The 13,390-nt window shown below is 38.4% G+C and overlaps 1 protein-coding gene across 1 annotated transcript in view; it reads right to left on the bottom strand.

The window, feature by feature from the left end:
* Positions 1 to 2,346: 2,346 nt before the first annotated feature.
* iars1 (isoleucyl-tRNA synthetase 1) overlaps positions 2,347 to 13,390 on the bottom strand; it is a 102,003-nt gene continuing 90,959 nt past the window's right edge. The window contains exons 29-34 of the mRNA XM_016565274.1: positions 12,905 to 13,081; positions 10,203 to 10,323; positions 8,819 to 8,944; positions 7,257 to 7,400; positions 4,747 to 4,899; positions 2,347 to 2,614 (exon numbers count right to left, since the gene is read on the bottom strand). Coding sequence (XP_016420760.1) covers positions 2,535 to 2,614; positions 4,747 to 4,899; positions 7,257 to 7,400; positions 8,819 to 8,944; positions 10,203 to 10,323; positions 12,905 to 13,081 — 801 coding nt within the window. The 3' untranslated portion in view covers positions 2,347 to 2,534. The remainder of the gene's footprint in view (positions 2,615 to 4,746; positions 4,900 to 7,256; positions 7,401 to 8,818; positions 8,945 to 10,202; positions 10,324 to 12,904; positions 13,082 to 13,390) is intronic.

Below are 13,390 nucleotides of genomic sequence, written 5' to 3'. Positions count from 1 at the left end.
AAAGGTGTGTTACTGTTTAAGTCTCAGTGTTTAGATCAGAATGTTTAATCATGTGTCCTTGACCTCTTCTGTGTATATACTCAAACCCCACATTATTTTACTCTCCTCACTCTCTTTCTTACCTGCCTCGGTTCAGTCACATTCATATATAAAAGTAGTGTGAGTGTTAACACTGTCTCTCAGGTGTGAATCACTAAATATTCATGGCCATTGTCACTCCCTCGCATAAGGGCATTCTATCACAAAACATGTTTTACAGATGTTAAATCAATATATTGTTTTCTGTAAATGATTGAACAGGATGATTTTCAGGATGAGCAAAAACTCTACCACATCCAGTTCTCAAAAGTCTTGTGAACAAATATTCTGTATGTGTTCCTTATTTCAGTGACTTAATGTTAGTTTTTCACTAACCACGCATAAACGTTTTCTCAAAAACACAAACGTGTACATTCATGCTGCTCACATATTATTGTAGCCCAGTTTGTGCTGAATACAGTGTAATCAGACTTTAGCCATTAATATGTTTTTAAGATACTGAAAAAATAACCAAATGTCAGGGCAAGTCAAAACTTCTCCAGGGCCCCAAAACACCCTCAAGACCCCAGAGGGTTAAAATGACTGGATGAAAGGATTTCATCCCATAATTTCACAGAGAAATGATCAATTTGACCACACCTTAAAGTGACATGTCACATTATTTACATTTTGGACTTTTATCTTGAGGTTTTGGTTTAGTTTCCTGTTTCTTGTTCTTATCTTGTAGTCATTGTTGTTTCTCCAGCTGCGTCCAAAATCACTCACTTGTTCACTCATTCACTAATCCCTATATAGCAGGGGTTCTCAAAGTCTACATTCAAAGGTCCAAATCTTAATTTTCATCAGTGTCAAAGGTCCGGACTAATTTTGTGAAAGAATAAAGTGCCCTTTGCATTCAAAATACATTAATAACAAATGCAAAAGTGGCAAAACAATGCATTTAAGTGTCAGCATTAGAGGTCAACCGATATGGGTTTTTCTAATGATCGATGGCCAAAATATGACATGCCGATTTTTTTGGCCAATATGTTTGGGCTATTTTCTTTTTTCCCCCCTTCATCTCATAAAAGAGAGTTTGAATAAATGTTTATTGCAGGGCACAAGATGGTAATAGTAGTAGTAGTAGTAGCCTAATTCATAGTAATAATACATAGCTCAAAACGTAAGCGCCTTCTCAACACAATTCTGCAGCTTTTTGTTTGTTTGCTGACAGACACCAGTATGAAGGTATTTTTGGTGCAAAACAACTGAGCGTCTGTGACAGCGGAATTTGTAGTTGTAGAGAATAGCCACACACGTGTATCAGTAAATCTGAAGTCACAGACAAAAGTTGCAAACTTGTAGAATGTTTTCAAACCTATATATTTTTTTCTCGGATGCTTTTTCTAGCACAAACACAAGTGCACAACGACACCGGCGTGAATCTGCTGCTACGAGCCTCAAACGCGGTTTTTCAATCACAAACGACAAGTTTTGTGCACTCTCCCTTTTGCACCACATATCTGTGTGAAACGGTGCAAAAGTGATTTGTGCATCTGTAGAGGCAACGTCGGGCACTCTTCACAGATCAGAGAATAAAAAATAAAAATGGATTCATCCTATATTCCCTGTGAATATTAAGCCCTAATGTTCCCTGTGTTCCTGTTCATTAGTTTTGTTCTTTGTTTTCATAGTTTTCTGAGATACTTTGTGTTGTTTTGTAGATATTTTCTAATAAATCATAACTATAAACTCAGTTGAAAAAGGGGTAGATTGGTCTAATTTGAATCTGAAAACTAAGACTGATAACCCCTTGGCTAACTGCTAGTTGGTTAAACTAGTTCTTAAGACAGACAGATCTGACTTTGAGTTCGCCTGCATTACATCCAAGTAACCTCTACCATCATTTACTCCAAACCCATAAGATTTTTGTTCATCTTCGAAACGCAAATAAAGACACTTACAAACACATTTCAAATATATGTTTCAGCACATCAAATATGGTCAACGAGGGTTCAAATGCACTTGCTTGACCAATGAAGTTCTGGATTCATTTGGATAACATTCTGAAACATCAATGTTATGGTTCTACACTCTTTCAATTGAGGGACAGAAATCTTTCAGGTTTCATTAAACTATCTTCATTTGTCATTTGAAGATGAATGAGAGTCTTTTGGGTTTGGAACAACATTATCAGCAGCACTGATCATGATTATTAAAGTATTCTTTTAAGAAACATTTCTATCGCATCTGTTCTCCGTGTAAGCAAACACGCACTGCATGGATACCCATTCTGAAGATGATAAAGATAAATGAACATTTCAAAGGTTTTATTTGCAACTCGAGGTTTATTCAAAGCTTCCCCACAGAGTACAGCTCCAGTTATAATCTTCACTTACTCCCGTCTAATTAATCAATCAACACACACGAAGAGATTCCCAGAGTTTTCCATTACAAACACCAAACCCATCTTCTCAAACAGACGCGAGGAGGAAGAGCTGCTGCTGAGGATCTGCTTAGGCTTCTGCTGTTGTAGGAAGAACTTTGACGAAGAGGGTCTTGGTGTTCAGAGTGTGCAGAGAGGACGCCTCCAGCTCTGAAACACAACCATAATCAATCAGACACGGCCAACAACTCAACATTACAGCACACTGCATTTGTACGTCTTCGGAAGCAAGCGTGAGCTACTGCATGGCATGTTTGTCTGTAGAAAGCTAGGGTGGCTAGGGTGCTCAGACGGCTCCCTGCAGTCGGTGTTTTCTTCTCGTCTTGTATGAAAAGAGTCCAGTGTCTGCGCTCTGAATGAAACGCTAGACGGACTCGTGTCGTCTCTGAGCAGGAAGACCTGAGCGCACGACGGCCATCTTGCTCTGAGCGTCTGACAGCAGAGGCCTCTGGGATATGACCCACTTTCTACCAGCAAACAAACAAACTCTCTTCTGATCTGCTGGGCTTCAGATGAACAGCATGAGTCTGATGTTCAAGGACGAACAGGGTTCTGGCTCTGAGATGAAAAACGGAACGAGGAGAAATGCGCACCGTGTCTTTCATTTGCAGGTGTTTTACGGGAACACTGATGTGCCGTGGAGGAAGACGAGGGATTGAGAGCAGCGCTTCTCTCGGCCACAGGAAACCTGCGCCTGTCCGGGAACTCCTGAGACAACTTTGGAATTATATATTTAGCTTCTGTAGATTCTGTTTTTCTCCCCACACACGGGGAACTGGTTACAGATTAGTTACTGCTTAGGTCTGGAGATCGGGAGTGAAGGTGTCTTCCAGTGGAGTAAGTGTGAGAGCATGTGACTAAATCAACCCCAAACACACACACACACACACACACACACTCACTCGAACACACTCACTCACTCACTCACTCACACACACACTCACACACTCACACACTCACACACTCACACACTCACTCACACACACACACACATCTGGAATTGCATCTCATTCACTGGCACAGAAATGCTGTGTTAGAGAATTCACTGATGAACAATTATTATCCGTTCAATTGTGCGGCTCTGGCTCAATATATTACATAATCAGTAGATTCAGACTGTGATGTGAAAGAAACATGACTAATCAGTTGAACGATTAATTGAAAACCAATGATGTAATTAATAATGCTTTTGAACACAACTTGGGCAGAACTAGTGTTGAATTAGTTGAAATTGTAATTCAGTACATTTCTGCCAATGTGCTTTTTAGTTATGCTTGTCCTGTTTTTGTTTAGTCAAGTTTTAGTCAACTAAATGTCTGAGCATTTTAGTCGATGAAAACTTTGTCACATTTTCATCATGCTGTATATATAATGGTTAAACTGATACAAATTATTTTTGCTCAAAATTATAATCGTAATGATTGTTGTCATTTGAGAAATTTACTTCTACATTTCAGGTATTGCACTTTCACCAGTAAACACAAAGCAACAGAATGTGGACTCGTACACACGGTTAATTTGACCTGATCTAGTGTACTGATTTATTACAGGATATTTATTATAGAAGTTAATATCAGAGACTTAGATATGCACACTCTCTGTCCACGTTATGAAAACTGGAAAAACACAAAAATATTATAACAGTGAAATTCCAAATAGTAATTTCAATAATTCCACCTTGCAATAGTGTTTCTCTATTAAAACAACAGCGGTTGAGTGAGTGCATTTAATCCCAAACACAGTAGTTGAGATCTCATCTCTATCTTACTTATTTGTCTGTGTTTCCAGATCATCGACGGTGCTTCTGTAATTACGAGTGGTTGCCAGAATGCAAAAATGAAGGAAAACACCAGGAAAATGTATCCTTTTAACAAAGAAGCTCTGATTTGTGGATTTGAACTCTTGATATCTGGCATGTACAGCAGACCGCAATCATATTTTCTATGATATTAGTATCAGTATATTAGTATATATTATTAATATCAGTAAGAGGGACAGTATTTGCTCACTTTTGAGTGTTAGTATGGTGATCACACTGACACAGATCAATGACACTGCTGCTTCAGAAGACTTCTGCCTAATCACTGTGTGCGAGAATATGAACTTTCTACAGTAATAACAGTAAATTATGCAGAATCACAAGCAACTCACCAACCCTAAACCAAACCCTAACCCTATAGTGAGAGCATGTAGCTGATATATATATAGTGCTCAGTAATTGCTGTGTGACAAGCACATGTTGAAATGAAGTGTGAGTGAATGAGAGATGACGTGTTCCTCACCTTCTGTAAGCTCTTCATTCAGGCAGAGCGCCAGCTTTCTTCCTCTCAGGCCGAAGACTTTAGCCGCTTCACGCAGCAGATCAGGGAAGTGCAAGGCGTTCTTCCCCGCTGGGTTCATTAGGAGCAGCATGGCCACGTCTCCAGTCTTACACTCTACAGGACACACACACATACACACACATACACACACACACAAACACACACACATGTTTGTTTTTGTGAATCGTGGGGACATTCCATAGGCGTAATGGTTTTTATACTGTACAAACTGTATGTGCTATTGCCCTACACCAACCCTACCCCTAAACCTACCCCTTACAGGAAACTTTCTACATTTTTACTTTCTCAAAAAAACTAACTCTGTATGATTTATAAGTGTTTTGAAAAACTGGGACATGGGGTAATGTCCTCATAAGTCACCTTCTCCTTGTAATACCTGTCATACCCTTGTCATTATACAAATTTATGTCCTCATTTGTCACAAAAACGCGCACACACACACGTCTACTGCAACACCACGCTTCAAAACACCCAGCTTTCCACTGTGTCTCTGGATGTGCATCCTCATTAAGAAAATTATAAGAAAAATTAAGCTTTACACTTTTGCCTAAGAACCTAAGAAAATTAACAAAAAGGTTTCAGAATTTATAAAAATAAATAGTTAGTTAACTGGCTGCTCACTAACTACTTGTGTTAAGCAAGCAAGCACATCTCTAACATTCACAAAAACCCCAACACACAAAATCAATGGCACACATGGTTATCACCTGCCCCCCAAATACCAATAATCAGTATATTTTAAGACTTTTGTTTTGCTCGGCAAAGTTCAAAACGAACTCAGGCCCAGTCAGTTAGATGTAAAGCTAACATGTTAGCACTTACAGGCAATCATTATTGAATATCATCTAATTATTATTCATAATTCCCACCCACTTGTTCAGATCATTCCAACGCTCGATATTAAACTCCCGCTTGAAGAATTAATCAAGGTCGTGATGAAATCATTCTTCAGGACATGTGATAAGTGTTTCATAACAGATTTAAAATAAAATAGATAGAAATGTAATGCACTCCATGGTCACCTGCCTTCTAAAGGGAGCATCTTAATTTAAACCAGTGTGTGTGACCATTTGTGACCAGTGTTATTTCAGCATCCCTGAGACACTGTTATAGTTTTTATTAATATATTGTATGCTTTTATTGTTATATTTTATGTTTTCATGTACATTTTTGTTGCATTTTGTTTTGGTTGTTTTAGTTATTTTGTTAAATAGGTCTATAGTTTTTATTCCTTTTTATTAGGGCTGTCAGTCGATTAAAATTTTTAATATAATTAATTACAGGGTGCTGCGATTAATTAATCTACTTAATCGCAAACTAAATCCGGCTGTGAAAATACCCCCAAAAGATAATCTAAAGCTATTATTGTGTTAAATGTTTAGGCTACAATAGCCTAACATAAAGTATGGCACATAAAAGAAGATAATACGAGAAACATCTCAGTATTTTTTGTTCATGCAATGAAAGTCACTACTGACTAAAACAGCTTAGTTACCAACAGTAGGCTATTCAAAATACCTTCTTTTATATTGTGCAAAAGAAAGCAAGTCATTCAGGTTTAAAACAACATGAGGGTGAGTAAATGATGACATAATTTATTTATTTATTTTTGGTGAACTTTACCTTTAATGTTTTTTATTTTAATTTATTTTAATAAATGAAATGATACTCTAAAGAAGAAACTAAAACTGTCAGCAGGTGGCGATAAATGTATTCCATTATTGACACACTATTTTCCTAATTAATGCTGTTCAGTTGCTTTGACACAATCTGTATTGTTAAAAGCGCTATATAAATAAAGGTGACTTGACTTGACGATTCATTCAAACGGCTGATTCATTCAGGAATTCAGTAAACGACTCTCTCTTTAAATCATTGATTCACATGATTCGTTCAAAACTCAGATTCATTCACAAACTAAACACTGCTGTGTTGCTCACAGATGCACAACAATTCTGCTGTGGCTTTATAGGTAATATTTTCGCTGGCAAAATTGAACAAAAAGCACAATATTAATTTATTATTTGCTGAACTGTTGTATAAAATCACATTTGCTTTTGTGTTCTTCGTGACAAAAACAGCACTCGTGTGATATTGCTCTCGCTGCTGGTGTGATATCGCTTATCATATGATATATATATATGAGACAAAAACTCATACAGGCTTTTTTGTTTGCCCCAATATCTTGAATTTTAGGGCATAACTGCATTTATGGAGTTGTTGTCCTGCATCATATTTGTTAACAGTCAACTAATAAGATGACGTACAGGTCTGGGGGCGGGGCCAGTGCGTTAATTGCGTTAAAATATTTTAATCGCGTTATTTTTTGATAACTAATAAATTAAGTTAACGTGTTAAACTGACAGCCCTAATTTTTATATGTATGGAGGTTAGGAGTGATATGTATATGTTTGTGTGTATATATGAGATGTGTGACGAGTGAAACTCACCGGCTGGACTGGCGTTCATGAGCTGCAGGTTCACATATGGACACAGCAGAGAGTCGGAGCTGCTCGCGTCTGCAGGACTCGAACCCGAGGTCACCGTCAGTGTTTTCCCGCTCAGGGACATCAGGTCAGTCTCAGCGTTCAGCGCTGAAAGAGACAAACACACGTGACTGAAGGCTCCAGCACCTTCATGTTTCCCTTCAAACCCTTTCAGGAACATCTGCTAATATGGAAAGTCCAAATGAGTGTCAGAGGTCCGACTCGATTCAGCTGCATGTCATCTTACATGTGAAGAGTGCTTCAAATGACTCGAATGATGGCCTCGTGACAACACTCTCTGCAAGTGTGGGAAAACTCAGAAGAAGAGAACAAACACTAAACACACACACGACTAAACACTGACCAGTTCACGAATCAATGACCTGATTGAAAACACACTCCACTTCTTCACTAAACTCCAAACAAAGACAGATGGCCAAATAAATAAACCCTGACCTAAATGAAACCACGCCGTTACTCCTAATTAATGACAGAATTCATAAGCTGAATATGAGTGCACTACTTTAGATAAAAAACAAACATAGATACCACAACCTGTGGATCTGCACATATATTATGAGTCAAAACCCCTGCTTTTAAAACAGATAGTTCCGGTGCTTGATTCTGATTGGCTGAGCCGCGCTCGAAGCTGTTGTAAATGACTCTACAAAGTAACATACACCTTTGTTTACATTTGCGCGTTGCTCGGCAACCACTTTGTTGCAACCACAACTGATTCTGAGGAACTACATTGTTTGGTGGAAGAATACTGTTTTTATTAATATCATTACACTTTATTTGCTCGGTTTTATTTTGTGAAACCTTACTACGTATATGGAATAACCGTTTTATAAAAGCAATAACCCCAGTGAAGCCGTGGTTTACAGTGAATTTATAGCAGCTAAGGGGGTTTTTTGTTCTAAAAGAACTCGGGTTTAAAGTTCTGGTGAAACACTGGTGAAAGGCTGTGATCATCTGTGTACAAGAGTGCAGGAAATGATGTGAACGCGTAAATAAAGTGAACCCAGCATGCATTGCGTTCTCAGATGAGTGTTAAACTCGCAGAACACTCACAGATGGAGCAGACTGCATTTACTGTGAACTGAAGCGCTCTGAGGCGCTCACTACAGCAAATCCTATCACATTTATAACGTTCTTATATCATTATCTTTTCACGTTTTACTGCAAATTAGAGTAAGCACAGTTTGAAAAGTGAACTGAAAATAAAACAAGAATGTGAGGATGAGCATGTTGTCTAGCAAGAGCTGGTCTGTACAAAGAGTCACATGACCAATGACATTCATTTCCTTTTATCTGCTTGCAAAAATGTCTAGCAATACAGCACTTTCTTTTAATTCCCAGTTTTAAATGAAACCTATCCCAAATTTTCAATGTCATCTCTGACTTCTGGACCTCACTTTGCATCTGTATGCGATATATCAGTATATTGGTCATTCGAAACCCCGTATCAGTACGACTAGTGATGCATTCTGGGTGTTTTTGAGCCTGGAGGTGATCTTTCTCACCTGTCTTCCCATTGAATATGGTCAGAGGCGCGCCGTTGAGTCCAAAAACACTACAGCAGACGGTCTTGAGCCGCTCCACGTCCAGTGTGTCATCACCTTTGGGGTTCTCCAGCAGAACGACACCCTCTGAGAGAAACATGAATGGAGACGGCTCTGAGAGAACAATCCGTGTTTACAGCGCAGACAGCGGAGCGGAAACACACTCAGTTACACGTGTCCCTCTCATCACAGCGGTACAGCAATGCTAGACAAGTAAAGTTTGTGAACAAACTTTGAAGTTGGCTTGAGAAAGTCTGACCTATTTGAAGTAATTTTATAAGCTTGTTCATTTGAAGAAGTCTGAAGTTTAAATAAACAATATAGATAGATGGATGGATAGATATTTGCTAGGGTTCTCAGAGTGGTTTCTAGGGTGTTGCTATGCGGTTGCTAGGGTAGTCTGTGTGGTTGCTAGGGTGTTGATAGGTGGTTGCTAGGGGTTTGCTATGCGGTTGCTAGGGTACTCGGTTTTGTTACTAGGGCGTTGCAATGCGGTTGCTAGAGTACTTGGGGTGGTTGCTAGGGCAGTTGCTAGGGTACCTGGGGTGGTTGCTAGGGTGTTGCTATGTGGTTGCTAGGGTACCCGGGGTGGTTGCTAGGGTGTTGCTATGCAGTTGCTAGGGTACCCGTGGTGGTTTCAAGGGTGTTGCTATGCGGTTGCTAGGGTATTTGGGGTAGTTGCTAGGGTGTTGCTAAGGTACTCTGGGTGGTTGGTAGGGTGTTGCTATGCGGTTGCTAGGGTACCCTGAGTGGTTTTTAGGGTGTTGCTATGCGGTTGCTAGGGTTTTTGGGGTGGTTGCTAGGGTGTTGCCAAGGTAATCTGGGTGGTTGGTAGGGTGTTGCTATGCGGTTGCTAGGGTATTTGGGGTGGTTGCTAGGGTGTTGTTATGTGGTTGCTAAGGTACTCAGGGTGGTTGCTAGGTTGGTTTGGATAGTTGCTAGAGTGTTGCTATGAAGTTGATAGATAGATAGATAGATAGCTATAGATAGATAGATAGATAGATAGATAGAAATATTAGAGTTTGAATGAGTTTAAATGGATTGGAAATAGTACATAGAAGGGCAGCTTAATGGAGTGTAATGGGCTTCAGTTTGTTTACATTTGAATGTTTGTCAGTTGGAGCTTGATGAGTCTTGGCTCATCTGAACATTCCATCAATGTAAGTCTATGGGATTTTTATGATTTTTAATCTTCATTTTTAGGAAAACCGTAAGTCCGATCAGTTAGAAAAGACATAGCAACTAACTTCAGATCAGTCTGAAGATCTGGGCTGAGTTTGAAGTTTGTAGAGTTAAAGCTCTAGGAGGACTTGTGATCGAGTCTGAACTCCAGCGGGTGACGTACCTTGCTGTCTGTCCTTGAGCGTGACTCTGAGGTTGACGTAAGCGCAGGCCGCGGTGGTCAGAAGCGCTCTGGAGACGGAGGACCCTCGCACGATAGTTATCTCCAGATCCGAGCCTTTCAGCTGCCACACAAACAATCACAACCCTGACCCAGTGCACAACATATCCTTCTGAGGATGACTGACTAATGCATTCTAAAGACACAGCACAACATGCACGGAGTGCTCTTTTCTTAAAGGGATCGTTCACCCAGAAATGAAAAATCTGCTGTTCGTTTGTCTGAGGCTCTGGATTACAGGTAATAATGTTGTAAGTGATGTTCAGTTTCTTGCACTGACCTCAATATATCGCCAGGAGCCACAGGTCAATTTTGTGTTGTCTGTATCAGGGTTTCTGCAGGATCTTTAAGCTCAAATATAAGACTTTAAGAACTTTTTAAGACCCGAACAAATAAAATTAATACCATATGAGCGGGGTGGGGAGATGTATATAGTAACATGACTGTAAAAATCATGATTTACAGTTCAGATACAAGTTCTCACAAAAACAAAAAGTTTTATAAAATGATACACTTTACATTTCAGCCTTTAAACAATTTTTAAGAAAATGGATGCGTCAAAAGTATTAATTATTATATTAGTTTATACAGTTACATTTACATTTAGTCATTTAGCAGACGCTTTTATCCAAAGCGACTTACAAATGAGGACAATAGAAGCAATCAAAATCAACAAAAGAGCAATAATACGGAAGTGCTATAACAAGTATCAGTTAGCTTAACAGTTCGCATAGCAAGTTTTTTTTTTTTATATAATAAATAAAAAGAAAACAAGTAGATAGAAAAAGAATAGAGAATGCTAGCGTTACGAGAGTCTTCCTTTTTTAAAATAAAAATAAAACAAGTCAAAAGAGTAGAAAAAGAATAGAGAATACTAGTGTTAGAGGCTCTTTTTTATAATTAAAAATAAAAATAAAAAAAGTAGATAGAATAGAAAAAGAACAGAGAAAGCTAGTGTTAGCGGCTCTTGTTATTATCAATAAATTATTATATTAATTAAATAACATATAAATACATTTTACTGTTTAGATTTTTTAAATGATTAACACAGAATGAGCTCTGTGTGTTTACGGGGTAAAAACATGGGTCCATTTTCGCATTGGTCTGAACAAAAACAGCAGCCTTATTGGAAATGCACATTCATTCTCTGCCAGCAGGTGGTGCTTTTGGCACGGCAGAAACATAACTCTTTCCCCGGTAACGGCAGAAACATAACTCTTTCCCCGGTAACGGCAGAAACATAAAGCAGCGCACCACAGGACTTTGAAACATGCAGCAGCAGCGCTCATGTTTATTTAATGAAATCATTGCCTTTTGAAGTTAAATCATCACATTCATATCGCAATTCTGGTCTTTCCATCCCCAAATTTAAGACCTCTTGAAATCATAACACTTTTTATTTTAAGACTTTTTATGGCCTTAAATTTGATACAACTAAATTTAAGACTTTTTAAGACTTTAAGGACCCTGTATATGTTTTTTTTTTTACTCTCAAAGTGACCGTAGCCTTTGAATTGCATATTAAGAATCACCACAGTTTCAGCTAAAAATCTTCTTTACTGTTGTACTGAAGAAAACAAGTCACCTACATCTCGGATGGCCTTACTCGGATGGTAAATGAACAGCTGATTTTCATTTCTGGGTGAACGATCCCTTCAACACATTTTTATTCAAAAATACATTCTATGTATTTTAGGGTATAGGGTTTATAATATGAGAGGAAAACAGATGTAATTTGTTAATATGCCCAGATCCACTATGCCACAAGTGACAAATAAAACTGAATAAAACCCCAAAAGTCTAGCCATGCACTCATGCCATCCTTTTAGGGCTATTAAAAATAACATATCAGTCAATATTGTGTCAGATGATCTGCCTATACATGACATTTTGTGTGTGTTTCAGTAATTGGTTTAGTATGCTTGTGATGCATGAGTCTACTAGCACACATATTCAGTGGTGTATTTAGTATCATAACTGAGGTATGAGAGCTGGGATGGAACTGAAAACGTTGCTGTTCAGCCAACCTTATTTATTTTAAATATTAATAAAATTTTTTTTTTTTTTTACATACACTATGTGGTACGTACCCCGGCACTAACTGAGTAACTAACTGCAACACTGAGGAAAAAAAGTTGCCATAGTGTTCATACAGCTGAGCTCAGCTTTCTGTGTCATTATTTATATTCGTATGTGTTGATTTGAGTTATTCATTATTTCTTTCCCTAACTGCCATGTGATTGTGGAACATTTGGAGAATGAATATAGAAATGCAGTCAGAAAACATGCTGGAATATGTGCCTTGACTTGTGATGATAATTCAAGTGTATACACCATCAATAGTTCATTAGCTCTTATCTTCCTGTACATGCAGTGAATTAAACAGTGAAGCAAATATTCCCGTTACATACAAACCTTTACTATTCTGTTACTTAGGTCTGCATCAAGTCATGCATGATGCTTTCTCCATGTTAAATCTTTAAAGAGTTGTAAAGCATATGCATATTTGCAGGCTGGTATTAGTAGATATCAAATGTTGGTATTAGCAGGAGAACAAAGAGAAGGAAACGGCACAGTCTCAGAGTGACAGAGTGGATCAGTGTCTGTGCATCTCTAAATGAGTTCAGCATCAATCAGTGCGTCACCTGCGTTTTCTCCTGGACGATCACACTGGCATTCTGGGCCACTGGATAGGGCTTGAGAGGAGCTTTAGTCGTGGCCAAGATGAAGTCTGTGTGTGCTTGGATGACTTTATCCAGGTATTCCCCCGCCGGCTGACTGCTGTAATACACAGTGATCTCATCCGACGGGACCAGATGACCCTGCGACCACATGTTTGACACATTAAAGACACGTGCGCAGGATTACAGGAAAAAAATTAATGAAAAATTGCTTGATCTTACTCAGTCTCTAATATTATTTTATTTGATACTATTGTTTGGTTTTAAAAACATACAGTAATATTTTAGAATATTACAGGTTAAAATAGCCGTTTTCTATGTGAATATCTCTTCAAATTTCAAATGAATTAAAACAGTTAAGAATAAAAATGATTATACATACAATACAGTGCAATCAGTTCGGACATCGCACAGTGCTCATTCAATAAATGCACAGCTAAACAGATGAGT

Source organism: Sinocyclocheilus rhinocerous, unplaced genomic scaffold (genome assembly GCF_001515625.1).
Source record: "Sinocyclocheilus rhinocerous isolate Xijiao unplaced genomic scaffold, SAMN03320098_v1.1 scaffold542, whole genome shotgun sequence".
NCBI classification, from domain to species: domain Eukaryota; kingdom Metazoa; phylum Chordata; class Actinopteri; order Cypriniformes; family Cyprinidae; genus Sinocyclocheilus; species Sinocyclocheilus rhinocerous.
The sequence above is the reverse complement of the archived record's forward strand: the minus strand, read 5'-3'. Positions and strand labels throughout refer to the sequence as shown.